Source organism: Pithys albifrons, chromosome 4, assembly GCF_047495875.1.
Source record: "Pithys albifrons albifrons isolate INPA30051 chromosome 4, PitAlb_v1, whole genome shotgun sequence".
In the NCBI taxonomy this organism is placed as follows: domain Eukaryota; kingdom Metazoa; phylum Chordata; class Aves; order Passeriformes; family Thamnophilidae; genus Pithys; species Pithys albifrons.
This window is the reverse complement of record NC_092461.1, coordinates 24,204,178-24,231,174: the sequence shown is the minus strand read 5'-3', so window position 1 is coordinate 24,231,174 and position 26,997 is coordinate 24,204,178. Positions and strand designations below refer to the sequence as shown.

At 40.7% G+C, this 26,997-nt stretch overlaps 3 protein-coding genes across 6 annotated transcripts in view; 1 reads left to right on the top strand and 2 right to left on the bottom strand.

The window, feature by feature from the left end:
- Positions 1–7,959, bottom strand: part of MTRR (5-methyltetrahydrofolate-homocysteine methyltransferase reductase) — a 35,133-nt gene extending 27,174 nt beyond the window's left edge. Inside the window, exons 1-3 of one of the 4 annotated variants that reach the window (XM_071553663.1) lie at positions 7,796–7,959; positions 7,009–7,138; positions 4,209–4,386 (exon numbers count right to left, since the gene is read on the bottom strand). In XM_071553663.1, the coding sequence (XP_071409764.1) occupies positions 4,209–4,352 (144 nt within the window). In that variant the 5' untranslated portion in view covers positions 4,353–4,386; positions 7,009–7,138; positions 7,796–7,959. Of the gene's footprint in view, positions 1–4,208; positions 4,387–7,008; positions 7,139–7,795 lie in introns of those variants that run through there. The other 3 variants (XM_071553664.1, XM_071553665.1, XM_071553666.1) reach the window with 3 other exon arrangements.
- Positions 7,960–8,000: 41 nt separating this feature from the next.
- On the top strand, positions 8,001–16,434 carry FASTKD3 (FAST kinase domains 3). Its single transcript, XM_071553662.1, is given in 7 exon segments — positions 8,001–8,027; positions 8,619–10,070; positions 11,184–11,269; positions 11,850–12,012; positions 13,694–13,763; positions 14,986–15,100; positions 15,827–16,434. Coding segments are annotated over 6 exon segments (1,956 nt in total). The 5' UTR covers positions 8,001–8,027; positions 8,619–8,647; the 3' UTR covers positions 15,926–16,434.
- Positions 16,435–19,081: 2,647 nt separating this feature from the next.
- On the bottom strand, positions 19,082–26,997 carry CFAP90 (cilia and flagella associated protein 90). The gene is made up of 3 exons (XM_071554229.1): positions 26,818–26,997; positions 22,998–23,114; positions 19,082–19,297 (listed from the first exon to the last, which is right to left on the bottom strand). Exons 1-3 carry the CDS (start codon positions 26,995–26,997, stop codon positions 19,118–19,120), a joined length of 477 nt encoding a protein of 158 aa, XP_071410330.1. The 3' UTR covers positions 19,082–19,117.

Here is a 26,997-nt window from a genome sequence, read left to right as displayed (position 1 = left end):
AAAGTGCAGGACCCGGCACTTGGCCTTGTTAAACCTCATCCCATTGGGATCAGCCCATCTCTCTAGCCTATCAAGGTCCCTCTGCACAGGGACCAGTGGGCTGGGCACTGTGCTAGCCTGCTGTTGGGCAGGTCACCCCCACAACCCACTCTCCCAGCACCCCTACTGGCTGTAGGTTTTGACCCACACAGCAGCCAGTGATCTATGTGAAACACAGCTCTACAGACACCTTGTTCGGGAGTGAACCCTGCAGGTCGCCGAGTCCCACCCCATGCCCCAAGTGGGATTAACTGCCAGTGCTGCACTCTGTCACCTACAACTCTGGCTGCATTTTACAGACTTCTAAGGGTAGAGATACTCCTCTTCTGGGCAGCTTTTTCCACCTAGAAAAACTTCTGCACTAGCATCAAATCTGAGTTTATCAGATGGTACTCAGTGGATCTGGCCTCCTGTTATACAGTTTTCTGCTGCCAAGAAGAGTTTGGCTCCCATAGGCTGCTATTAGGTGACTTCTTGCCTCCTTTTTGCCATAAAAAGCAACCTAAGCTCCTTCTACTGTTCCCTGTAGGTTGCAGTTTAAATTCTCTCACAGCATTCCAAGTTAAATAAAAATAATAGTGTTATGAGAAAATAAAGATTGAAACAGATGCTATGTTTCACTTAAAGTAGTTTCAGGACTACAATACAAGTCTTCAGGGTTTGAGGGGTTATGTTCCAAACACTTCACTCAATAAATCACTCAAAGCAAAACCCCTTGTCAAGTCATGTAAAAAATTACTTGACACCTACAACCCAAAAATATTACAGGTACAGAGAAACAGAGTATAAAGGGGTTTTGCTGTTGACATTGCTTCCAAATCCTTCCTGAAGAACCTAAAAGCAGTTATATGGTCAACTTAAATTACCACCTGGAACAGAGTTCTGCCTCTGACAGTGGCCTACAGTAGAGTAAGCATGCAAGCACATGCATATTCCCTGGGTATTTTACAGACTTCAATGAATTGTGGTCCAGGAACATTACAAACAGAGGTTTTGTCTTTTACAGATGAACTCCAAGTGCCCACAAAATTCTGACACTTCCAAAACTGAACTGTAAGTTGTACAAAAAAAGGCCCTAAGGGTCCTGTTGCAATAAGGACCCAGATTTTCAAAACTTCCACATCTTATTTGACAAGTACAAACATAACAACTTCTGCAGTGCATTGCCACAGGGGACGACTGCATTTAGAAACAAAAGCAAATTCTTCAAGTAAAGAAAGCAAGGGACTACTAGTATCACATAAGAATTTACTAAATATACCAAAATGAGTTCCATTAAAAAACCAAAAAAGATACAGGCTCAGAAAGTACGACGTGGTGTATTAGAACAGAGGCATGATTAATTCACTAATTTCTTGCTTGCTACACTGCAGAGTCTTGCCTGCAAACTTGGAGCTCTTTTGGAAGCCAAACATTTCGTGAGAGGTTCTGCAATAATTTCTGTCAGTTACTGAGAGACCTGATATATCACCAGACCAACAGGAACCTAACCGAACTACATAGATTTGTACTCTACCTTCCACTTCTTCCTATATCCTTAGTGTTACAGGTTTATTCCATTTGTTCTCTTTCACTCAAAAGTTCTCCTCAGCTGAGGACAGCAATGCCACACAAGAGCAGCAAACTGCACGCTCAAGCTGTGAATGATTGCCAAAGCAAGAGGATGGGATCAGGCACCCAGGTCTGTCTTATCCAGAATAATACATGTACTTATGTAATAATGTACTTCATCAGGTAGCTCATCCAAGGCTGACTACATGCACTGTGACTCAAGACAACCTCCATTTAGCCTCCCATTTTTTACTGCTCCTACCTCACTTCCACTTCATTTCAGTCTTCCATAAAAAGCCACTACTGTAACCAACTAGAGATTTATGATGTTTTCTCACCCATAAGACTGTAGGTCAGAGACACTACTTGGAAACAGACAGTGCTTCTGAAACCCAAGAAGCATTTGACAATTCACTTTTGTATGGCAGGAGGATGATGTTACAGGTATTGAGTCTGTAGCCACCTACTCCATCCATTCACCGTCGGAGCAATCCCTTTAAGTGATGACAAGACCTAAAAATACCCAACAGCTACATAAAGACAGGCCTGCTAACTGACAAACAGGGGAAAAGCAGAAGCTTATGTGATAAAATCTACAAAGCGGCAGAAATTACTTTTTTCCTTGGTGCCTAATTCTCAGATTCTCAATTCAGTACATCTTTCTACCTCATCAACTTGCAGCTCTCAGTTGTCTTGCCAAATTTGACAGAATAGATTTATTCAAGAGGCAGGCCAATAAGAGAGTCAGAAATATCCTGTCTACCACCTTCCTGAAACTAATCTCCAAACCTGTCAAATGCAGAAGAAATTAAATGGAATGATATAAGAAGAATCATCACATTCCAGGCTCGCTGCATAGAAGTCTCTTTGTAACATATACTCAGTGAGTATTCATTCAAAATGTCTCACATTTTCAAGTCCATGAAAAAAAACTCTTTAAGCTGTTATTTTCTCCTCATCTCCTATGAAATAACAGGTTATCAAGTTTTGATTGTTTGATTTTTATGGTTTTTATATACTTTTGTTTGAGGACACACAGTTGAAAAGTACTTCATGAAGGAAATTACACTCCATATTGCTTTTAGTTAGACCATAACAGTTTTTGCATTTTTACTGTTGGATAACAGTAAGTAATAAAAAGCCATTTCCTTGCTCCAGCCAAGCTTTTTATTTCTTTCTAAAATATAACTTGAGGGAATCTTGTGGGAATTGAAGTGAGTACATATGCTAAGCAACACAAAAAGACTCCACAAAGGCTCTGGGCCATGCTGAAGCCCACAGTTAACAGAACACAGAACACAAATGCAACAAAAGAAAAAGGGAAAAAAAGTGCATCATTTCTAACAAGAGGAGACCTGACCTGTAAATACAGAATTCATTCACTACTGCATAGAATAACAGAATCATAGAATCATAGAATCGATTGGGTTGGAAAAGATCTCCGAGATCATCGAGTCCAACCCTTGGTCCAACTCTAGTCCATTTACTAGATCATGGCACTCAGTGCCATGGCCAATCTGCATTTAAAAATCTCTAGGGATAGGGAATCCACCACCTCTCTGGGCAGCCCATTCCAATGCCTGATTACTCTCTCTGGAAAGAATTTTTTTCTGATATCCAACTTAAATTTCCCCTGGCAGAGCTTAAGCCTGTGCCCCCTTGTCCTATTGCTGAGTGCCTGGGAGAAGAGACCAGCCCCCACCTGGCTAGAACTTCCCTTCAGGTAGTTATAGACAGTGATGAGGTCACCTCTGAGCCTCCTCTTCTCCAGGCTAAACAACCCCAGTTCCCTCAGCCTCTCCCCATAGGGCTTGTGCTCCAGTCCCTTTACCAGCCTTGTTGCTCTTCTCTGGACTCGCTCCAGCACCTCAATATCCTTTCTGAACTGAGGGGCCCAGAACTGAACACAGTACTCAAGGTGTGGCCTCACCAACGCAGAGTACAGGGGAAGGATCACTTTCCTGGTCCTGCTGGCCACACTTTTTTTGATACAGGCCAGGATCCCATTGGCCTTCTTGGCCACCTGGGCACACTGTTGGCTCATGTTGACCTTCCTGTCAATTAGTACTCCAAGGTCCCTTTCTGCCTGGCTGCTCTCCAGCCACTCTGTGCCCAGCCTGTAGCGCTGCAGGGGGTTGTTGTGGCCAAAGTGCAGGACCCGGCACTTGGCCTTATTGAACTTCACCCCATTGGAATCAGCCCATCTCTCTAGTCTATCCAGATCCCTCTGCAGAGCCCTCCTGCCTTCCAGCAGATTGACACTCCCTCCCAACTTAGTGTCATCAGCAAATTTGCTGATGATGGACTCAATCCCCTCTAAATCATCAATAAAGATGTTAAACAGGACTGGACATAAATAGTTTTCAAGAAATCACTGAACCATTGTCAGAAGAGAGATAAAGATATATTAAGAAACATGTATATTTGGCAGAAGACTATTAAGAGACTGTGAGTATTGGTTCAAGTTACTAATTCCAAAGGAAAAAAAAATTAATCTCGATGGTATATTTTAGGTGGGGGTATCTGCTAGCCTTCATGATTATAGTCACCACTCAAGAAAGTGAAGAAAAATGCAGTTCTTAAACACTTATTTTTCAAAACAACATGGAGTATCTCACCTTATCCATTTCACTTATGCAGTGCATATCAGCTTCAAGTCCATGAGCACCTGCTTGCTGTGATATTTCCTCAGCTATGGCTTTTGCCTGCCCCTTTTGTGTTGCATAGAGGAGCAAAAACCTCCTTTTTGAATCACAGCACATTTCCCAAAACAGAAGATTATTTTTTTTAGAGACACTGCAGGGGAAAAAAGAATTAAGCAAGGTGAATTTATTGCAAGCAAAACAGCAAGATTTTACTTTGATTATGTTATTCAAGAGATACTTTAGAGATAGCAGCATTGGTGTCTAACTTGGAAATGAGGCATCTACTCTTTTCATATTTTTATGAAAATACACACTACTTTTATTACGTAAGTTGTATTTTTCACTTCAACTCAGTGACTGCTTTGTTCACTTTTCAGAGATGTATTTCAAAACAAAACAAAACAAAACGTAGATTTGGTCAAACTACAAAGCCCAAGAAGAAAAAAAGTTCTCAGTTTCTTCTTTTCTGAAATCAGTATTTTTTGCCCAAATGACTTTACTGTCCATTATGCCTGTATTTTTGAGCACAAATATTGATTTTAATTTCACATTTCAAAAAGGAGCTTCTTACACAAATGCAACTTGACCATGAGTTTAGCTCAGCTTGTCAGAGCATTGTGCTAATAAAGCAAGGTCGTGGGTTCGACTGCCATATGGGCCATTCACTTAAGAGGTGGACTTGATCCTTGTGTGTCCCTTTCAACTCAGACTATCCTGTGATTCTGTGAACTACAGAATTGACTGCTTGGGGGGTTTATCTCTTAAAAGTAAGAAACAATCTTAGAGAAATTTGCTGTAGTTAGTAAAATGACACTCCTTCACAAAGTCCCTCAAAAGCAGTAGGATGAATGAGACGTATATCCTTATCCATTCACCCATTCCATAAATGTTTGAATTAAAGTTTTCTTCCATGATTTTGACATGGAGAACACAACAGAAGTAAGGAAAACTTCAAGATGCAGTAAACAGGAGAGACAAGCAGAATACCTTTCATGTGGATATTACCAATTAATCTGTCAATATTTTGTCACTGCTAAGGAGCTGCAGTAGAACTCGGATACACAAAATTAGAATTGAGTAATTAACCATTCCAACCTGAGATATTTTTCATGTGCCTGGGTCCAGTTTGCTGTACTTCACCTACTGTTCCCACATGGCTTCAATTACAGAAAGCATTCAGTCTCTTACCCACACACTGATTTATTGACATCTATGGCTAGATAATTTGAGGCATTTTTTTTTCTGTTTTTCTCAAGAGAAAAAAAACATGGCTCAATTGTATAAGAGGAATACTGTACTCCAGTGATATGGCATGATATTTCTCCCCACAGTACTGTGGAAGGTTTCTCCTACAGGTTTCTCCTAGTTATCCATTAAAAGTAGCAAAACTAATTGATAGGTTCTTAAGAGCACAGTGCCTGTACCACATGTGAATTCCATGAAAAATGTTGAAGGCTTCATTGTATTTTCTGTGATGCTACATTTTCCGTTAGTTTTCACCTTAAATTCATTACATATACTACCTACAAATATAAATTTCCTTAACAGTCACTTTAAATTTATTTATATAAATGGCTTCATGTGCACAGAAGATGCATACAGTGAAACAATCCACAGAATGATTCATCCTCCTTTTCCAAAAGAAATGTACTGACATGCTAATTATGAAGACTCATCTAAAACAGCGTAAATACAATTTAAATACCCTCAGATCCCTGTAAGAATACAGATTCATCCTAGTCATGTGCTGTGTTTTCTTTCACCTAATTCTCTTGTCAGCAGGTGGCACTGCCCGACTGTAGATGTATAAAACCAACAAGGTGAAACAACTTTCATTATTGCATTCTTTCTCATACATTAAAAAGGGAGAAAGATAAACAGTTTTCCACTGGGACCACACCACAGCACAGAAGCCGTCAGTACACAAAAAGCTGAGGGGTAAACTGCCAACATTACAGCCAAGGGATTACAAACAGACTTCAAACAAGAGCCAGCTTGGGAAGATGTTAATGCTTGAGGGGGAATAGAGAGGGCAACAGAAAGAACAGCAGTCACAATGTGGTCTGATGTGGTTAGATGTTGCCCTAACAGTGTAATGACCTCTGCTCAGGTCAGGCAGAGCAGTTAGGATCCCCATAACACTGTGAGCTCATTCCACTCCAGCTAGTACAGCAAAAATAAAAGGTGCAAAAAGTAGCCACATATATTTTTGGTGCATATATGTGAACTTGGGGAGAGTTTTTTTCACTGGTGAGTGGATTACTAGATTGCATAAAGACACAATGATTGAAGCAACTGCACTTCCAACAGAACACATGTGGAAACAAGAGAATCCATGCAGCCAGAGGAGAGGATGATGCTGGAGATGCTTACGCAGACCTCCTGAGAAAGGGCACTGCATTTATATGTAACAGTGTGGGAATGGGAGAGCCCACAATTAGACAATTCCTTGGAATTAGATACAGAGAGCTGTTTAAATATTTGTAGGCATTAATTAACATTTTGTAAGTGCCTAGTTTTGTTGTATCTGTTGCAATTTATGTTGAATACATAATTCAATTAACTGACTAAACAGAAGTTAATTCAACTCCCTAACAGTTAATTAGATCATCAATAGACCAATAAAATAATTTGATCATGATTCAACCTAAATTGCACAAGTTGAGGAGTTTCACCCTGCAAACCCATCTTCTGTGTCATCAACCACAAGAGCTTCACAAATAAAGTGATCAAGTGATGCCTGCTCAAGGAAAGAAAAATTAGTCATGCCTACCTGCAGAACAATCATGAAGCAGGAACACACTTGCTCTCAGATGAACATGCTGCCCACGTGGTCTTGCTTTGCTGCCCTATACACTCTTCAAAGACGATATGCCACTTTCACTTATGCAATGCAAGTTCAGCTGTAATGAAGAGAGGCAAAAATGCTAATTTGTGACTATCAAGCTTTCTAGAGAACCCCTCTAACTTTAATAGTATTACCACACCTGCAGCCTGTAACACATGTTGGTAGGTGCATAACCAAAAATAACGTTTAAGCCAGGAAAAACACCTGGGGTTTGCTGGATCAAAGCAGGGCTTAACATGAAACTCGGGATGAAACTCAAAATTCTAGCTCATCTGATCCCGTACTCAGAAAGGTCAGAAGCTGACAGTGCACAGAGATGAGCAGGGAGTGCCTCAGCCCCGAGGTGAACACACACACACTCACACAAGCGGCCCGTGGAGGCCCCAGTGCCGGCCCTGCAGCTGCTCCGGGGCACTGCGAGGCCACACTGCGCACTATGCACCTGCTCTGGCAAATGTGTCGAACTCTGTGGCCATGGAACGGATAAAAAAGCAAGAAACTTCAGTGCAGTGGGTTTACATTCTCCTATGTGGCTTTGAACAGGGTTGCGGGATCGTGTGTTCAGAGACATAACGCCATTCTCGAGACCCTTTTTAAGCCAGTGACTTGCTCAGAACCCTTTCACTCTGCGTCCAACACAAACACCACTTCCTTTCCCCGCGCACCCGCCCCGCCCGGCGCCCGCTATGCCCTGGAGAGGGAATAGGAATACTTGCGCTGGAGGACGCGACCCACGAATCCCACTGCCGAGATGAGGCGCCACTGCCAGTGCCAGCCTGCGCTCCTGCACTGCCGGGCAGCGCCGCGCAGAACCGCGCCGGCCGGGAAGGGTGAGCCAGGGCAGGTCTGACAGAGCTCCGCGGGGGCGGGGGCGCCCGGAGGTGCCGCCGGGAAAGCGTCGGAAAATCCCGGCAGGCGCCGCGTTTCCCGTCATGGCGGCGGAGGTGAGGCTGTTGTGGCTACCCAGGCAGTGCCGGGTGCCCGCGGCACGGAGGGAGCGCGGCCCCGGCAGTGACAGTGACAGCGGCAGTGACAAGTGGGCGCTGGGGCGGGAGGGAGGGATGCGCCTGGGCGGAGGGAGGTGCTGGTGCTTGAGGCGGAGAGCGATGGAGCAGAGCGATGGAGCAGCCCCCACGGAGCAGCCCTATGGAGCAGCTCTGTGGAGCAGCCCTGCCCGTGTCGGGCTCGCCCGTGTCAGACCCGCCCAGCTGCCCCCGCCGCGGGGTGGAGGGCGAGGCGTCCGTGTCCGTCCCCCGCCCCTGTCCCGAAGGGCAGCGAGGGGCAGAGCTGTGTCGTAGCCTCTCACACGGGTCTCGCCGCTCCCGGCACTTCCTTTTCTTTGCATTGCTTTGCGCTGGTGGCGGTGGCAGAGGGATCGTCCCAGTCCTTTCCGGCTGACAGAGGCGTGTGGTTTTGGTGTGGAGTTTTTTTTTGTTTGTTTTTGTTTGTTTGTTTTGGTTGGGTTTTTTCTGCGTATTAGTGACACTGGCATTGTCTTCCAAACTATATGCTTACACGTATTTTTCTTCCTCTAGGTATCATTTCAGAACCCACTTGATTCAATATGGCTTTGATTAGCCAAAAAAGTTTCAAGTTTTATTCATCCAGCGTACCAGCGAGCAGGGCTGTTCTGATGACCCTCAGCAAAAAGTTGAGCTTCATCAGTGGGCGTCGAAAGCCCCAACAGTGTAGCTCCGTCGCCATGAGGATGCTCTGTGTCAAGGATAAGTCTCAGTATATGCTTTGTAGAAAAAAACACATACAACTGTGGATGCAGCCACTTTCTGTTAACGAAACTCTGCCTCTTTGTGGAGATACTGGGAACTGTACTAAATCTAATAATGGGTGGACGGACGAACAATTTTTTTTCAAGAAATTGAACAGCCTTTGTACATCAAAAGAGATTTTTGACTTTCTTAGCTCTCTAGACGTCATGTCTGATACTATGGCCTCAGGAGCCCTGCAGAGGATTTCTGAAGTTGAGGCGGATGACAGTGGTCTGAAAAACCCTGCAGTGTTAGAGAATGAAGTTTTCAGGGCCTTATGCTTCCAGTTTGAATTTGAATCTTCAAAACTGTCAAACACTGGGCTGCTGAACGTGTTGCGGGCTTTGGTAATGCTACACATAGATCCGCAGAGCACACTGATGGCAAGTTTGCTTACAGAGAGCGAGGAGCGGCTTGGTAAGGGACAGCTGACTGTGGAACATCTGTGTGCTCTGGGAGAGAGCCTGCTTGAGTTGGAAAGCCCCAGTTGTGTGACGCTAGAACAAATTGTGCACCTCATGCAAGAAAAAGACATTGAGAAGTGGAGTCCCAGAGAAACAGTGATGGTTTGTAAGATATTGCAGGTGACAGTCAGGGGAGGGAAGCAATACCAAAACTTGCTGAACAGTGTCACTTTACCCGCAGTTCCCCAGCTAAGCCCAAACTTTGCAAGTGTAATCCTGAATTCACTGGTGGTTCTTTGTCAGACTCAGGCAGTTGCCTTAGTCATTGCACTGTGTAAACATGCAGTTAAGCATGTTCCACATTTCACAGATTATGAACTGGAGAATGTCCTGGAAGCCTTCCTATACTTTAGACATCGTGAACAAATGTTTACAGAGGCACTGGAAAGATACGTTCCCAAGGTCATCCTTACCATGCATCCTCAAACAGTCTGCAAAGTCATGCAGTATTGCTGCAAAAAGACGATCCTTTCAAAGCCCATCTTTGATGCAGTGGCAGAAGGTTTCATTTCCCATGCTGACTGACTTACCACTGACCAGATTGCTGGGTATATTATACCATTTGGGATTCTTAACTATCTGCCTCCAAGTGCTCCTTCCTTGTTTAGGAAGCTTGAAACTGTACTGCATACTCGCCTTAGGCACTTTCAGCCTCACACCTTGCTGAACCTGTTACATTCGTGTGCTCTTATTCAACGTTACCCACAAAACTTTCTGCCAAAAATATTTAGTCCCTACTTTCTGCAAAAGCTTCAAGGTAAAGAGCAGTGTTTCTCTTGGGATGTTCTATATTTCTTTCTATTATGTGGTTTGTCTCTTGTCAAGCACTCATTTTTTATCACTTATCTGTCAAGTCAGCTATGACGTGATGATCTTTGTAGGTCCCTTCCAGCTCAGAATATTCTGTGATTCTTTGATTTAAATGACTTTAAATGATGTAAGAGAATAGTGATCTGGAGGCCAAAGTGTGTTTCCTCCTTTTCACAGTTGCAGTTGTCCTTCATGTTATATCATTTAGATGAGGTTGAAAATTGCACTGGACTATCTTAAACAGAAACTTAATTTCCCTTAATCCTTCATTGTTTCTAAAAATAGTGGCCTGGGTTTCCCCATGTTTGTCCCATACAGGCTGCTAGAACATCTCCCATGTGATAGTCTGTCCTTGGCTCTAATTATTGCATATTCCAATGCTTTGGAAGACAAACTTATTAGGAACAACACAACATTTTAAGGAATTCTGTATTAGATAGTAAAGCATCTTTAGCATCATTATGGAGAGATGTAAGCTATGCCAGGAAGATGAGTGACTTCTTTAGATCTCAGTTAAAATTGCTCTCTTAATAAAATTTAGATCAGGTTTTCGAAGTGATTGGAAATTTTGGTCACTTAATCATTCATTAGCATGAAATACCTTAAGGGGGTTGATTTTTATGACACAAACAAATCTCCAGAAATGATTTGGCATTCACTATGTCCAGATTAGGAAAAGAAAAAAGTGAAATGCAATTCTGGTATTACAGCTTTGGGAGAAGGGGTTATTGGAAGGGGATATTTATCCAAGACTTCAACGCAACCTTATTCTTCTCTGTAGAATGTCTTCCATCTCTCAGATCCTCATTTTTTTTTGTGAAAGAACATGACAGTTTTAACTAAGATCCTGCTAGTTTTATGGTTTTTTATGTTGATATTTCTGTAAATAATTCCCTCATTTTTCTGTGTCATTTCACACTGATCTTTCTGTTCATTCAAAAAATCATTGAGAATTGTAATGATTAACTGTCGTCTCTGCACATTAAAATGACTGCATGGTGGCTTGTGTAAAGATACTTTGTTGAAGGTACACCTGAAAGCCTGAATATTGTTGTTTCAGCTCAGCCACCTGGTTTGAACAGAGTTGTTACCTCCCAGCTAACCCAGCTTTTTCTGACTGTCACCCTGGAGTGCCCATTTTATGAGGTACAGTACATGTGAAACCAGAAGTGATGTTAACAAGAGGTGATAAGTTCATTAGGGCTCTGTTTATAATTGAGTACTGTCTTTCCCATAAAAATACTAGAATTGGACAAAATAGCTTTTTTTTTCCCTTTGGTGAAAATATGAAGCATTTCTACCTGATGGATTGACTTGATATATTTGTATGTTTGACAGAACTGACTTAACTCTTACGTTATTAAAGTGGGGTTTTTGTATTTCTAAATACTTTTTCAACAGGTATTTGTTCTTTATGGTTGGCTCGTGAAGTCAAGAAGCACAATAAGATCAGGCACACTTTGATGTTGACTGCAGAGGATTGAAACAGTTGTACATTTCTCTTGAGCACATGTTCATTATGAGATCATGGAAACTTGCTGAGAATGTTCTGGTGGTTGTTTGGGGGATTTTAAGTTTCCAGCAAATCATACATCAGACTGTAGGTCTCCTAATAGACTTGGCTTTGAAATGCACAAAATACATTTTGCTACATTAAAATGAGTTAATTACAAAAATGTTATCTCCCTTTTTCTTTTGTTTGATTTGGTTTTCTCTCCTTATGTAGGGTCCAAAACTCCTTCCAAAGTATCAAGTAAAGGCCTTTCCCATGTCTCACAGTTCTTGTGATGTGTACCTCCTTAAAAGGGTGAAGACTGGACTACTTTATTTACTAAAAAAAAGAATATATTTTGCACCAGAGGTATCAACACCATATTTCTATGCAGTTGGTAAGTAACATTTCTTTAGATTAATAATCAAATGTGAGTTGCCAAAACTTTCATTCCCTTTGTGAGCATTCTAAATTCTGCAAATACAGAAGAAGTAAACTGGAATACAAAGCTCTTCAGAAGGTCTGAAATGGGGAAACATCTCGGGAACTTCAAGTAAACCCATTATTAAAGTCATAAGAAAAGTGGGAGAAAAGAACTGCAGCATTACTTGGAATTTACACAGCCCGTCTGTACTGTAAATAGCTGCTAACTCTGGTATTCTGTATTTTTGGTATTTCATATTTTTACTATCGGCTCCTTATCCTTTAAACAATTTGTGTAAAGTTATAATGGTTTTAGCTAGGCCTGAAATTGTCAGGCTCAGAGAATCTATGTGGATTGGGAGGCAGCTATCACCTGACTGGGTCACCAAGGAAGTATTTCATACCAGATGACGCAAACTTAAGATATGTGTATAGCAGTGGGAGGTGTTAGTTCAGTTCCATCATGGCTGCACTAAGAGGAGGACGTCTGGCAGCTCCTCTACTATGCTAGGCCCTGCTCCGGCTACTGCTCCTTGCATTTTGTTTGAGTTCAAGGAAGTAGAACTATTTTGTTCTTATACTTTCTCTTTCTTGCAGGGTGTCTTTTAGAGTGCTTATGAATCTAGAGTAATACACTTTGTGTTTACTGGGGAGTGGGAAGTTATTTCTTGTTATATATGTGTAACTTGTGTAAGTGTGTGTTATATTGTAGTTTCCTCTTAATTTTCTCTTTTCTGTATAAATACATGTAGTTAGTTTCAGCATAAACCTGGTTTTGAGAGTTTTCCTTTCCTCTCCCTCTTCTTTTCCCCTTAGCTGGTTGGGGGGAGGAGAAACCCTTTTCACTCTGTCTTGGACAGTTGGCATTTTGCCAGCTCAACCCAAGACAAACGTAAAGCAAAATGAGGTAGTGCCACTTGCCTGATCTCCCCACTTTAGTGGTGAGTAGAGAAAGGGAGAACAGGCAGGTGGTCACCCCTGCTCAGCTGGGCTCCTCTCTGTCAGCAACAGCTGTTGGCTGCACGTAGTCAGTGGGGGTTTGTGGGCTGAAAGAGTGAGCAAAACAGTGTTTCATGGAGTGGGAAAGGAAACAGAGAGGTAGCCATGAGGAAGGATGTGTGTGTGCCCCAGAGGGGTGGATGATAATGAGATGTTGAGGGAAGGGCCTCTTGGGTGGCAGGGGTGTCAGAGGGATTTAAGAAACAAATAAAAGAGAGGGATGATTCTAGATTTTTTTTGCATTTCAGCATCCATATGAGTGTTGAAGTTGTCAAGGTTTAGGTCCAAAACTCTTGTTTGCAAATGGACGTAATCTATAAAATTAGGGAATCAATGAGAAAAGTAAAGGGTGGGGGCAGAGAGGGAGACATTCTTCACAAAGCTGTCAAAATTCCAGAGGCCCTGGCCAGCCCAACAAGGTGCCATTTGGCTACATTATGGATTTTAGTGAACTTGGAATACTACTTTGCTGGTTAGCTTTAGGAAAGGCTGAAGTGTTACAAATTAAGTTTTTAATCTATACACATTTTTGGGAAACCTCTGAGATTCAGAAAAAAATAATTGTGATAGTACCCTATGAGAGGATGAGAATTACAGTGAGTACTTCATTATATGAAATGATTTTTAATGTGACTTGTTTTTTTCATCTATATTAGATATTGAGATTAAATTGGATGAAGAAGGTTTCGTATTGCCTGTAGCCCAATGTGAAGAGGTACACAAAAGGTAAGAGAATAGAAGAAACAACTGGTGAATTGTTGATGAACATTGACAAAGAGCATCTAGGGTGAAACCTTTGCAAAACTTAAGCTACTTGGAGTTTTTTCATTGACTTCAACAAAGTTCAGGTTTCATTCTGAAACTACTGGCAAAAGGCCAAAATCAGCAATCTGTGCTTTTTGCTTAGTGTTTTGCCACCTGACTGCGTTTTGCCAGACCATTAGTCTCTTTACCCTGTGACAGTCAGGATCCAGTGATCCTGATTTCGCTTACAGTAATGTATTTAGATATTCTGTAATTTTCAAATTAAAACTAAATTCTAATCAAGCATATTTGCATAGATTTAACATATTTTAAGCTAGTTTGAGTCCACAAATTTACTGCTCTAAAGAATCCTTTGTAATGAGAAAATACAGATGCTGGGTTTTTTTAACTAACAAATGCATACTTGTTTAAAAAATACATTAAAAAAGGGTTATTTTGAGAACCCTTGCATAAAGTTAAGCAACCTGCTGTGTGGTATTTGCATCTGCACTTCTGTGAATAAAGCAAAATTCTGTGAAAAGGTTATGCTTTCTCCAGTTTAAGAATGGGCTTTAGTAATTTTTTAAATAAGTTTTCAGGTGTAAATAAAGTCACTATATACTTAACATACTAAAAATTAAGCAACTTTTTAACAGTAGATACATTAATTTTGGGTTAAATTGATGGGATTTTTATCACCAAGGAGAAAAAATACAACCCATAAGGCTGCCAAACATATGTACAGGTTTAACAGATTTAGCTTGAACTTCACTTTAACTTGAACTCTAATGGATTTAACAGGTAAACTAGTAAGTTAAATAAATTTAGCTGCTGAAATACTTTGAAGCTGAGGCTAGTTTTTTGTGTTTTTCCTTCTAAAAGACTTCAAAACAGCTTACCAATAGTAGTGTTAACAATATCGAACTCTCATTAACTTGTATGGTAATTTTTGTTCAGAGGAAATAAAAAGGCTTTTCAGATCAGTTTCACTAAGCTTCAGCCTTTCACCTCTCACTCTTAAACTGAGTGCCTTAAATTGTCCTGAACTAGGTAACTCCCATCCTACAGTATCTGATTCTAGGTGGTATAAGGAAGTAAGAAGGGAGGTATTGTCTCATGCTGCTTAGGAACTGCAGTATTTGTGATTGAAATAACTGATTGTTGATGTTTTTTTCTTTCATACTACACTTATGCTTGATTTTAGAATTGCCCTCTGTGTTGATGGTCAAAATAGATTTTGTGCTAATAGCCACAATCTATTGGGAGAAGAAGCTACTAAACAGAGACATCTTCAGTTACTTGGTTATGAAGTTGTGCAGGTAAAGTTCAAAGACAGCAATTTGCTTTTGCTCTGGGTAAGAAAACAAGTAAAAAAATATTTTACAGTGCTTAAAACTATAGTTTCAATTAATTCCTAAGGCAGATTTAGTCTTGTGCTTTCTATATTATTATTATTATTACTCTCTCTGACTAACTTTTGCCTTTTTGAGGGTGTACAGAAATTCCTTTGTCTTTCTTGGATCAATTTGTGTATTCTCTCTGTGTTTTCTGCTAAATAGTGGCTGCTTGAAAGAGTACATCTCTGCAATGATTCATTCAAATCATGACTTAAAGGAAAATGTTGTGTAAGAGTATGGTAGAATTGACATTTTTAAATACTTTTTTAAAAGGTTTGAATTTGGAATTAGGAGTTAAAAAGAAGAAACTGGTTTGTATTGCAAATACCTTTTGAAGTAATAGGGGTATTTTTATGTTTGAACATATGTCTAGTTTTTCACAATTTTATTTTCCATTTATAATCATTTACTACATAAGAATAACTCCATAATATTTAACTTAGTTTAAACTGTAACGGATATAACTCTTTGTTTTACAATAATCTCTTTTCAGGTGATTTACAGATCAATAACATGTTTAGAATTAAATGTTTCATTTCAAAGCAGAAAAATCTTTGATACGTAATTTTTCATCTGCTTAATGAACATGTTATACCCAGTTGTTTATTAGGAGGTATTTCCATCAACTATTTTTTGTTTTGTTTACAGATTCCTTTTTTTGAGATAGAGAGTCTAGAAAATTGCAGAAAAATGGCAGAATATCTACACAAAAAAATCTTTCCTCATACCTATGGACTCAGCAACTGACACTGGAGAATACCACTAAATCACAGCTTGACCTCCCATACTAAGAACTGTAAATATGGAAGAAAAATGCTGTTTTCTAAATAACTCCACCTCAGATAATTTGAGCTTCTGAACTTGCAACCTTCCAATATTTGGAACAACTGACATGTCAAGAGTAATAAAGACCATCATATTTTCTTAAGTTTTGTGTGAATATTTATGATAAGTTGACAGATATAAGTGCCAGACAGTTCGTGCTACTTTTCTCTTGTATTTCACTGGTTCTAATTCACAGCTACAAACAGATACCTGATTATTCAAGGATACTGGCCAGTCTGAATGTACAGAATATGCCATGCTGCCTACTGATTGGGGCTTTTCTTGACAGTACTAGAAGAAATTATGTGATTTACTTAAAGCTGTTTTTGTAATTTCCCAAGTGTTTCATAAAACTAAAATCTGTAGTAGCTGCAGAAGCAGTGTTGGCTTATTGCTCTTAATAGATGTAGAGTGCTGTTCAATAAATAGCAATGCCTTACAGAAAATGAGAATGCTTTTAATAAAAAAAGATTTGCTTTACTTTGTAACAGCTGCCACAGGATAATGGACTTGCACAGCTGTCTCTGTGGGGGCCACTTGCTGTTCTGGATGTATTCTGTTTGCAGTTTAGTGGCAGTTTTAGCTAAGCTGTCTCAATAGGTTCAGGTACGCCTTCCAGAGTTCCTTCAGTTTACAGAAACTCTGCACTGTGAAGCTCTGAGGAGCTGTGTCCTAAGGCAGTGTTTTTTTATGTACAAGTAGAAATTCTGGAACTGAGAACCAGAACCAGTACCCACTTCATCCAGATCAAGTGTGCTCTAACTTGGGTCAATGCATTGCTCTGCAGATGGATGAAGGAAAAACAACATAGCCTTAGTTTTAATCATATAATGTATACTTCTACTTCAGGAACTGTCATGTAAAACACATTTTCAGGTTGGCTTGTGCATCCTCCCTGTGTGGAGTTATTATTTATGAGTAGCAAAGCAGAATTCACAGCATCACCTACTTTTCATACAATAAAGGTCAAAATTTTACATCATTGACCTTCTGTATATTTTACCAATAGATACAGAGCATGTCCACTTTTTCCTTCTGAAGCTACTGTTGCTAGTTTGTGAGTTGCAGGTGTGTCAATTGTCCCAACAATCCTTGAGGATTACCAGATGAAAAATCCAGATCCAAAATCTGATTTACATTGTGTCCTGCTGTGTGTTCTGTTAATGATAATTTGTTGCATGTGTAAAACCCTTAGAGTAGGTCCACACTGACAGAGGAAGGAGCACCAAGAGGTATTGAAATGCTTTCCAACTGTAATAGTAAGCTCAGAGCATCAGTAATCTAACAGTTTGTCATCCTAGCAAAAGAGAAATTGAAGAACGGAGGAAATGATTTTGCACACATTTGTAAGGAATGTAAGAAATAGTCAAGGTATTCTTTTGAGAGTGAGCACTGAAGGGAGAAGTCAACCACTCAGAACTGAATGAGTAACAAGTAGTGGAAGGAACAACCTCTGAAAGGCCTTCAAAAGGGAGGAGGGATGAAAAAGGGGTGATGCCTGTTTATCACAGAGGCCAGAAGGTGGTGGTGTTCTCAAGCAAATTTGATTTCCAATAGTTTTTCAAACACAGATGGTATGTAAATATAGTAAGACTACTTAAAAGAAGTAATTTGTACTGACTGTCCCAAACTAAAAATAACCTGCCAAGAATACAGCCATATTCCATCTCATTCTTTACTGGTATACATTTGATAATGATCTTTGAAAAGGCATTCTGGTATTTGAAAATATTTCCTTCTGACTGTTCTTACTGTGATTCCTTTCATTTAATGCTGCTGGACTTGTTTAATGAAGTATTTGTTGTTGAAAAGGAATGTAGCATTCAAGTCTCTTGTTCCTAGCCCACTGAGTAGAGAAGAACCTGCAGGTCATGAATAATGAAAGTAGCAAACATCTCTCCAGATGGGCTGCTCTGTGTGCTCTGCCTCCCATCATGCCAAACAAGTGCTATTGATGGCCTAATTTACTACTTACCCAGGTCTCACATTAAGAAGTTTTTCTTTCTGTTATTTTTAAACTAGGAGTCTCGCTGTGTTCAAAAATGACATAAGTTCCTGTATGTAAGTACTGACAAAACCTGTGTTGGTCAAAGCTGTGGACTTCATCCTTATTTTGGTATCATCAGTCTGGCTGTTGTTCCTTTCTGAACAACACTGCCTCAGCTTCAAACAACAGCAAGATCAATGTCTCTTGTCCCCCAGACTGATGCATACCCTGCAGAAGCAACTGCTCCTGAAATTACCTTAAAACTTTAGTACTGGATTCATTGACAACAGAAGGCATTAAATGTTAAAGCAGGTTTAGGCATTTGCTTTTTAAATGACTACTGCTCAAATCCTTCTGTTTTTTCCATTCTTTCTACCCAACTATTTAGTGCTTGTTCTGCTAGTATTACTGGGTTTTTTTCCTTTTATTTTTTTCAGCATTGGATACAGAACCAACAATGATTTTTCTTTTCACATCAGTCAGATGCCATTCCTACAGTGAAAGTCAGTGAAATGAATGTCTGAAATCAGCTAAACCCAGATTTTGTCTATTGAAATGCTAAGTGCTTGGAAGTTCCTTTTAACTTCCACTTGAAGCCTACTGGAACTGCTAAGCACTTCTGAAAAGATCATTTCTTTATTTTCACATTTATGGGTAAGCTCATCCATTTTAGAATATTCTGTGCTGAATCTCCATTTCAGCTCTTGTGCAGATAAAATGATGCCTCATGATCCTGTAGCAACATCATAAGGATTAAGAAGTCCGTGACGACTGATACCTTGAGGAACAAACTAATTAAATGTTAAAACTGTGAATACTTATGTAGAAGCAGTGCCTAGAATTGCAGCGATAGCTTTCAACCCAACAGGTTTCAGTTCCAGTGTTGCTGTCTAAAATGTTCAGCTCTTGTTGGTGCTGCTCTTCATGAGATTTTTATGAGAATGTAAGGACAAGACATGCATTTTAATTAGCATGAGGAAAAGTACAGCTGCTCTTTCATCCTATCTTTAATCCAGATCATTTTCATTAACTAAAATGTAGAGGAAAAGGCAAAATCACCATACTGTTTTTTGATGTGTTTTTTTCCACGTAAATGTTGCTGGCAATGATAGATACAAGAGTTTTATTTAACATGGATCCAGGCTTGGAGAAGGTTTTTCCTGTAAGCAGGTCCTGCGTTTTTCCCCATAGATTGCTTCCTGCAGGTGATTAGCCCTTACATGATCTTTGGTTGGCTTCTCTAAGGGCTGATTTACACATCTCCCATACTCTGAAGATGACAACACAGGAACAGGTCTTGCCATTTCCTGTGAAAATATAAAAGTTGCCTTATAAAAAAATCACAGAATGAATAGGAAACTTGGCAGTTTTCTAATGCGAAATGTGTTGTGGCCAGGGGCAAAATAACTGACAGAACTGTACAGCACCTGCTGTGTGGATGTATATTTATTTAGCAGTGATCTGCACTCTTACTGTTCTATCGCTGTCCTAGTTTTTTATGTATATTAATAAACCATGAGTGTATCACTAGATGACATGATGATAAGATATGGAGCTGTGGACTGATAACTTTCTGCACACATACATACACACGTGATTACAATGTGATTACTGGCAAACTAAATGCTATGTTACTGAAAAGCACAGATTTTATTTTTATTCTTGTTTTTCTTTTGCACTGAGTTGCATGATTCATTTGGAAAATACGAGAAATTTGTGTCCCCTGTTATACGAACACCTACCCTGCTCACACAATTCAGTGAAAGCACAGCATGAAAAAAATCAAAGCCTAAAGAAAAACCTTGAGCAACCACTAGTCCATGCAAGCTTTCCCTGAAGGAAATAAAGCATATACTGCTTTCTTTTTGCACAAGGAAAGGTTTTTCTAAAAATTATTGTAGCTGTAAGATTACAGAAATAACTGCAATGATAGGAAGTAGACTTGATGAAAAATAACCTGACCAAGAGAAGATAATTTTAAGCTTGTTCTTAGCTGCACTTTAAGTGACTATGCAATCACTATCTGCAATCTGCAGTTCCTTCCTGTGCTACAGCAATGGGGAGCTATGGAGTCAGAAGGGAAAGACAGGATTTGTTTGTTTTTATTTCCCCAGCCAAAGGTCTTGGGTTTATCAGACTGCCTGTATGTTTGTGCACTGGCTAACACAGTAAGCCTTTAGCCCCAATGTGTTTATCTAGTCTTCTATTACAAATAGTATCTAAAAGGAGAATTAAAATACAGATGCCATACCACAGTTCAAGCACAAACAAATGACTTCTTTGCTACAACAGACACAAGTCTGAGCCAAATCAGAACTTGGGTCCTGCAAAGATTCAAGAGGGAGCACAGATGGCAGGGGTCTCACAGCAGGGCAGTCAGCTGAGAGACATTTCCAGACTCACGGACAGAATGTGAGATTCTTGGGAAGATGCTGTAAACTATCTGTCTATCTATCTATCTATCTATCTATCTATCTATCTATCTATCTATCTATCTATCTATCTATCTATCTAATCTATCTTATTCATCCCTCCCTCCATCCATCCATCCATCCATTCATCCTCTATTTTTAAAACAAACCAAACAAACACCTTAAGAGAAAAGCCAGTTGCAAAACAACCATTCATTCCTCAGTTCTCCTGCACACCTTGGTCCTTAGCTATTCAGTACACCAACTTTTAACCCCACCAGAATGATAATCAAGTCAGAAAGAGTGTCAAGCAAAATAAAGATAATTTTCTCCCCTGCCCCAGTTGTGGGTAAATGTTGAAAAATGAGAAATGACAATACCTTTGTACTACCAAGAAAGACTTTGCTAGCAATACAGGGTTTACAGTGCTAATGACAGGCAGCAGTATGTGATTCCAATAGTTTGTGTTCCTTTTTAAATAAATAATCAATTTTCATCATCCTCAGTAGCACAGCATTGACTGTGCACACTGGCATTTCATCTTTGTGGGTTTGGCATTCAACAGATTTCCCAACAGTTGGCTGGGAAGCGACCTGCTACCCGCCTTCGCAGCATGTAATTCTGGCACTGTTAACACTTGAAATCAGCAATGGCAGCCCTGTGCAAACACTCCACTGCAGCTGCTGTGCTGCATGCAGGTAACTGAGTATCTGGGACTGTGCTCTTGAATTCCCGGGGTGCACCCAGGCTCTGCAGGAAATGACGGGCTTACTTGCAGTGGTTTTTATTTTTTTTTCCACTTCAAGTAAAGGAGTGTACTGTGGTGGATTCAGCCTTTCTGCTTTCGGTGCTGTACTAGAAAGATGTTGATTGTTGTATTTTTATTTATTATATTTTATAATATAGTTATCATTATAAAAAGTCTGTGAGGGCCACAGTGATAATTAAAGTGGAGGAGTTGAGTATGTGACCTGCACTTTAGTTATGGTTACATCCAGTGTTGGGCGTCATCATGTGCAGCAAGATCACATTGTAGCATTAAATAGATGTGGGTTTGATTTGTCCCTATGCTAATTAAAGGGCTGGATTAAGGGACACCTGTTCAGATAGTATCCCTTGCGTGCACTGCCCAGCAGTGCTGGTATGAATTCTGGCCCACATGTATTTGCTTTAGGAAGAAAACTCGTAGGAGAGTGGCTTTTGTTGATACAAGAGCTCAGTAAAAAACCTAAACTTTACATTGCTAAACTTTCCACACAAATCTCCCAGTTGGAGGTTGGTCTTGGTAGTGGGGGAGTGAGTTTGTTTTTGTCCTGTTTAACTGAAAAACTTCATTTCTAATTGGAGTTGTCATTAACATGCCTTTTGGCTTCACACAGATTATAGTTCACAGATTGGCCTCACACAGATTTACAGACTTACTAGACAGGAGCAGATGATGGTAATGGGCACTCCTGAGATTCCTTTGGGAGCACCTAATACATCCTGCACTGTCTGATAGGATGAAGGGCATTATGGCTATGCACTTGCACTGAAATATCTGGCGTATATGGCTTCTAGTGAGATAAATCACAAGCAGTGGCCTTTGTCACAAAATAATAACAATTTTATTACACAGCAATTACAATCATTTTAACTTTTGTCTTTCTCTTCCTTCTTTCTTATCATATATAATCATCAAGGCAGGCAGCCATCCCTAGCCCACCCATCCCTCTACATCCCATGAACCCACTGGGATTTTGAGGCCATTAGCATACAGAGGTTACACTTCTTTTGGTTTTGACAGCCTCTCCCTCTGTGTCTGTGTGTAAATATATATAAACACTTCTGTATGTATGTGTATAATTCAGATACTGCATGGAAAAATACATACATATATATTTATGTATATATATTATAGTATTTCTGTTTTCAAGGCAGCTGTGTAAAAGCAGGACTGTATTTAGCTATCAGGCTGCACATCAAAGCTGGATTCTGCTAGCCTTGCATACCTTGCCCATCCTTTTTCAGGCATGTCCATGCTGTTCTGACTGACCACTCCTTTGCACTAACTCCCTAGGAATTTCCTTCCTGAAGGGTAATCCAGTGTGAGTTTTCATAACAAGCCCACGGGCTTCAGAGACTTGTGCAGCAAATGCTGGCATAGGGAGGATGGTAGTGAAGTCACAGCCTCTGAATCCAGTCCTCTTGGGAAGAAGAGTTTTCAGGCATCACAGGAATAGCTCCAGAACCACCTGAACTACAACTCCTGAGGGGCACAGATGTTCAGAATACATCTTGAACTCTGTAACAGTGGGTTTGCCTCTTTCCCCATGCTTTAACTTGCATGTCTTGTCACCTGGAAATCTTCAGGATGCCAGAGAGCAAGAGCTAATTCAGGTGTCTTCATGGGCTAATGCTTTCTCCTAAACCTCCAGACTGAGCTCAATGATGTACTCCTTCCAATTCTTTTCCTACCATATAGGCTGCACTGTAAAGGTTAAAACAATGCCTGTAGCCTCCAGCCATGTAAAAAAAAAAAACAAACACCAAAAAACAACCAACAAAAACCCAAACAACTTTAACAAAGGTAATTATGACTTTATCAACAGGTTACCTCCTTATTAATGTGGAGACCACGACCTTTTGCATGGCTTCTGTCACATCGGGGAAGATACTGGTTGTAACCTTCTGGTATTCTAAAAATGGTGTCATAGGTGAAAACCTGTTCTGTCTTAAGAAAAGGGGGAAAATGGCTAATTCACAGCAGTGCTTAACTTTAGAGATTACAGAATATACGTAGTCAAATTAATACTTATACAGTCACATATTGCATTAGATAATAACTGTAATATTACTGAGTTTATTACCACGTTTGGGCCACTTCTTTGTAATAGTTTGCAAAATTACCTAAGGACACATGATATCTTTTTTTAAGCCTGTTCAGCTCTGAAATTTCCCTTGTGGCAATTTACATAATTTCCCACCTCCTCCTCCCCCTGCGACCCCCACCCCACCCAATCTGTTGTAACTTTTGGAAATTTAAGTGCTTTATTTGCTTGAATTTTCAGAACTTAATATTATTCTTCTTAAGTTTATGTATTTGTCAAATGAACTGGCATGAATATGTAAAAGCAAACATGCAGTTTCAAAATTAATTTGGAATGAAAAAGACAAAGGTCTCCTGCAGTGTAATCATTTAATTGCTGATTAAAGCAGAATTGAGAAGAGTTCTGAAACATGCCACAGTGGTAATCCTGTGATCTGGTGCTATGGGTGACACACATATATCACGCATGGAAACATAGCACACCTCAAGCCAGAATATAATTGTATAACTGTTGACACAGTTGTATCCAAATAAGCAACATTAAAGAACTGATCTGCCAACAAAGGCATTTGTGAAATCCAATCAAGAAGTTCTCATGGAAGGAATCAAAGGAATTTCAAAACCAAAAAAAGCTCAAGGAAAGAAAAGCAAAATCCCCTACTGAAATACGCTGTCATATGTCAGTGAGCTTCATTAAATGGTCCATATTCAGTTAAATGTCAATCCATCGCTGTCTCTGTGCACGGCTGACTAAAAAAATGATGCATTTTGTTGGACTTTTCCCCCCTCTAATATAGTGTGTCCTTTGAAAAATTCATGTATTTTAAGTCTTATAATTTACAATACAATTCTTTAAAAATAGTCAAGTCAGGGCAAGTTAAGAAGCCTAGAATGGTTTTCTTAGAAGAAAACCATAGTTAAGACCACCAGTAAGAAACTGCTGTAATCACAGGAGGTATCTCCATTACTTGGTACTCCCAAGAGGAGAGATTATTTAGTATTTATCCTACCTATCCCTTCATTTCCCAGAAACCATGGAGCCTGAGAGAATTTCAGACACATTCAAGAGCATCCTCCACCTGATTTGTCACCTTCATGATTATTATTCCTGCATTTCCTTGCTTCTCCTTTACTCCCCATGCTACCAGTTTCATTCAGAATTTCAGCTGGCGTCTAATTTGTGCTCACCACCAGGAAGGTTATTTGCTCTTTGTTTTTAATCATGTGGTGTTATTTGTCCATTTTTACTTATGTCAGAGCAGAAAACTCATTCTTTCTGGAACTTGAAGATAGGCAGTCAGCCTGTTATGTCAAAAACTAGCTCTCTCCCAGATGATTCTCTTTAAGATTTTCTGCCAGATGTGCAGAGGCGACAGTTCTGTGCTCAATACACCAGTCACTTTCTGCTACTGTTTCTCTTTGTTGTTAAATGATAACTTAGTTGGCCTGGATGGTGGTGGTGGTGGTGTTGAGGTGTTGCTTAAACCCATCTGAGCGAGTAAGTCACGCAGAGCAGACAGTAAATATGCACTCAGGGTGGGTATCCTCTGTGTATTGCTACTAAAGCAAATGTTTGTAAACATTCATTAATATTCCAGACACACATAAAATAAGGAAAAGCTTTCTCCACATCTCAGAACAGGAAACACCAAGCAAACAGGCTACAGTAAGCCATGTAAAGCAAGGGAGGGAGCAACTGTCAGCCCAGGGATTAAAAGGCAGAAATTTCTGGGGTTTGGCCACATGATGAATACATCTTCTTCCTATTTCTCTCTACTTCAGTCTCTGATAGACAGTTGGTTTTAGGTATTTAAGATGAAAAAAGGAATGAAATTCTTTTGCTGTAAAAAAGATTCAAATTACCTTAATTGTGCAGAAGAATGAGTTGAATCTGGCCCCTGTGGCCAAGGCCTGGGCTGTGAAGAAACCTATTAAACAGATGTTATCACATTTGGTTTCCATGCCACTGGAGCAGCATTTTCCATCAAACCAGATCATCATGAATGTGAAAGCAGACTATATTGTAAGCAAAAGCTCTACCATATGGTTGCTAATTCCATGCAGACTGGGTAGACTGTGAGCTCCATCAGCCCCAAGTTCATGCCAGCCCTTTGACCTGCCCTGGCCTTACTCTTGTTGTGCTCTCCCTACCGTGTTTTGTTAAGCATGGCACCAGCTGGGTCTGCTCACCTTTGGCTCAGAGTACCTCCCCAAAGTGATGTTGAAATCAACACAACAGAGTCTGACATTACAAATCTATTTGTCTTTTAGCTTGGCCACCGAGTCAATGCAGGGAATTTGCTGCTTCTTTAACATCCAGCTCTGTGCTGTGGTCCACACCCTGCCCACATCACAGGGACACACGAGCTGCAAACTCTCATAAGCCACCAGTTAGTGCTGCCCAGTGCTTGGTGCGTTCAGCAGCCTGTCACTTGGGCTGGGATGGGATAAATACATGGGGTGCATTTATTGTTATAAATAAACAGATGTTGCTATAACATTGCTATATTACATTGATATAATAGACATTTCAGAACTTTTCAATGCTAATTTTTTTTGAGGAAAAAGCTGTTCAATGTCTCATATGACACTCCAGAGAGCGAAAAAATTGCCACCCAGGAAGTATAGCCCAGCTGAGGCTGAAGGTATATGATTGTTTTAATTTCTAATGCTAAATATGAGGACAGAGAGAATGAGGAACTGATGTAATGCAGCAGAGAGTGAGGAGTGAGCCTCCTTGCCAGTACACTTGAGTAACTACATGTTGAGTGTCAGCATAACACCTTCAGAAGCATTCCATTATGAAGGCATATATAGATGTTATTGTTTTGAGTAGCTGTATTGATTTTCTTTATTAAAGCTGAGCATATAGAGAATTTGTGCAACGCTCATTGAAAACCTTTTGCCCTAACTGAAAATGGAGACGTTTCTTGTTAAAGAGTCCCAAAGAGTGTGTGTTACCAGAAAAAACACAGGTCTGCAATCCAACCCCAGTGACAGATGATGCCTTTCCTATTGTTCCCCCTAAAGATGCCTCCCATTTCACTGATACCACACAGCCTATTGATCCTCAATCCTTGGCAAACTGTGTTTCTGCCTTCTCTTGCTGTCCAGTCCAAGACTTTACCCTCCTTGGCCACCCACAAGTAGCAAACACACTTCACAAAGGCCTCTAAAGGCAAACCCTTCTATTTTGACATTACCTTAAGTCGCAATTAATGCACAGTATTTCTATATTAGAAAGACATTCTTCAGTATTCAGGCGGTGAGGCACTGGCATGGGTTGCCAGAGAAGCTGTGGATGCTCCATTCCTGGAAGTGCTCAAGGCCAGGCTGGACGGAGCAATGAGCAACCTGCTCTCCTGGAAGGTGTCCTGGCCCAAGGCAAGGGGGTTGGAACTGGATTTCTTTTAGGTCCCTTCCAACCAAAACTATTCTATGATTGTAGGACGATTTTGGGCACCTGCCTGACCAGGTCCCTCATGATGAGGGGCGAGCCCCTGCAGAAGGCAGAACGCCTTTATACGTTGCAGAGACCCCCGGCCACTTCTGCCCTCCCGGCCCTGAGAGACTCCCCGGCTGCCCCCGGCGCGCTCCCTTCCCTCACCTTGGCCGCCCGATTGAAGTAGCTGAGCTCCGGAGGCCCTTCCCGTCCGGTCGGGATGTAGCTGAAGGGGGAGAAGGCGGCGAGGGCAAGCCGCCTGCTCCCCGCCGCGGTGCTGAAAGCCTCCTGTACACCCCGCAGCCCTCCCGCGCCCGGGCCGGGGCCGGGGCCGGGGCCAGCCAT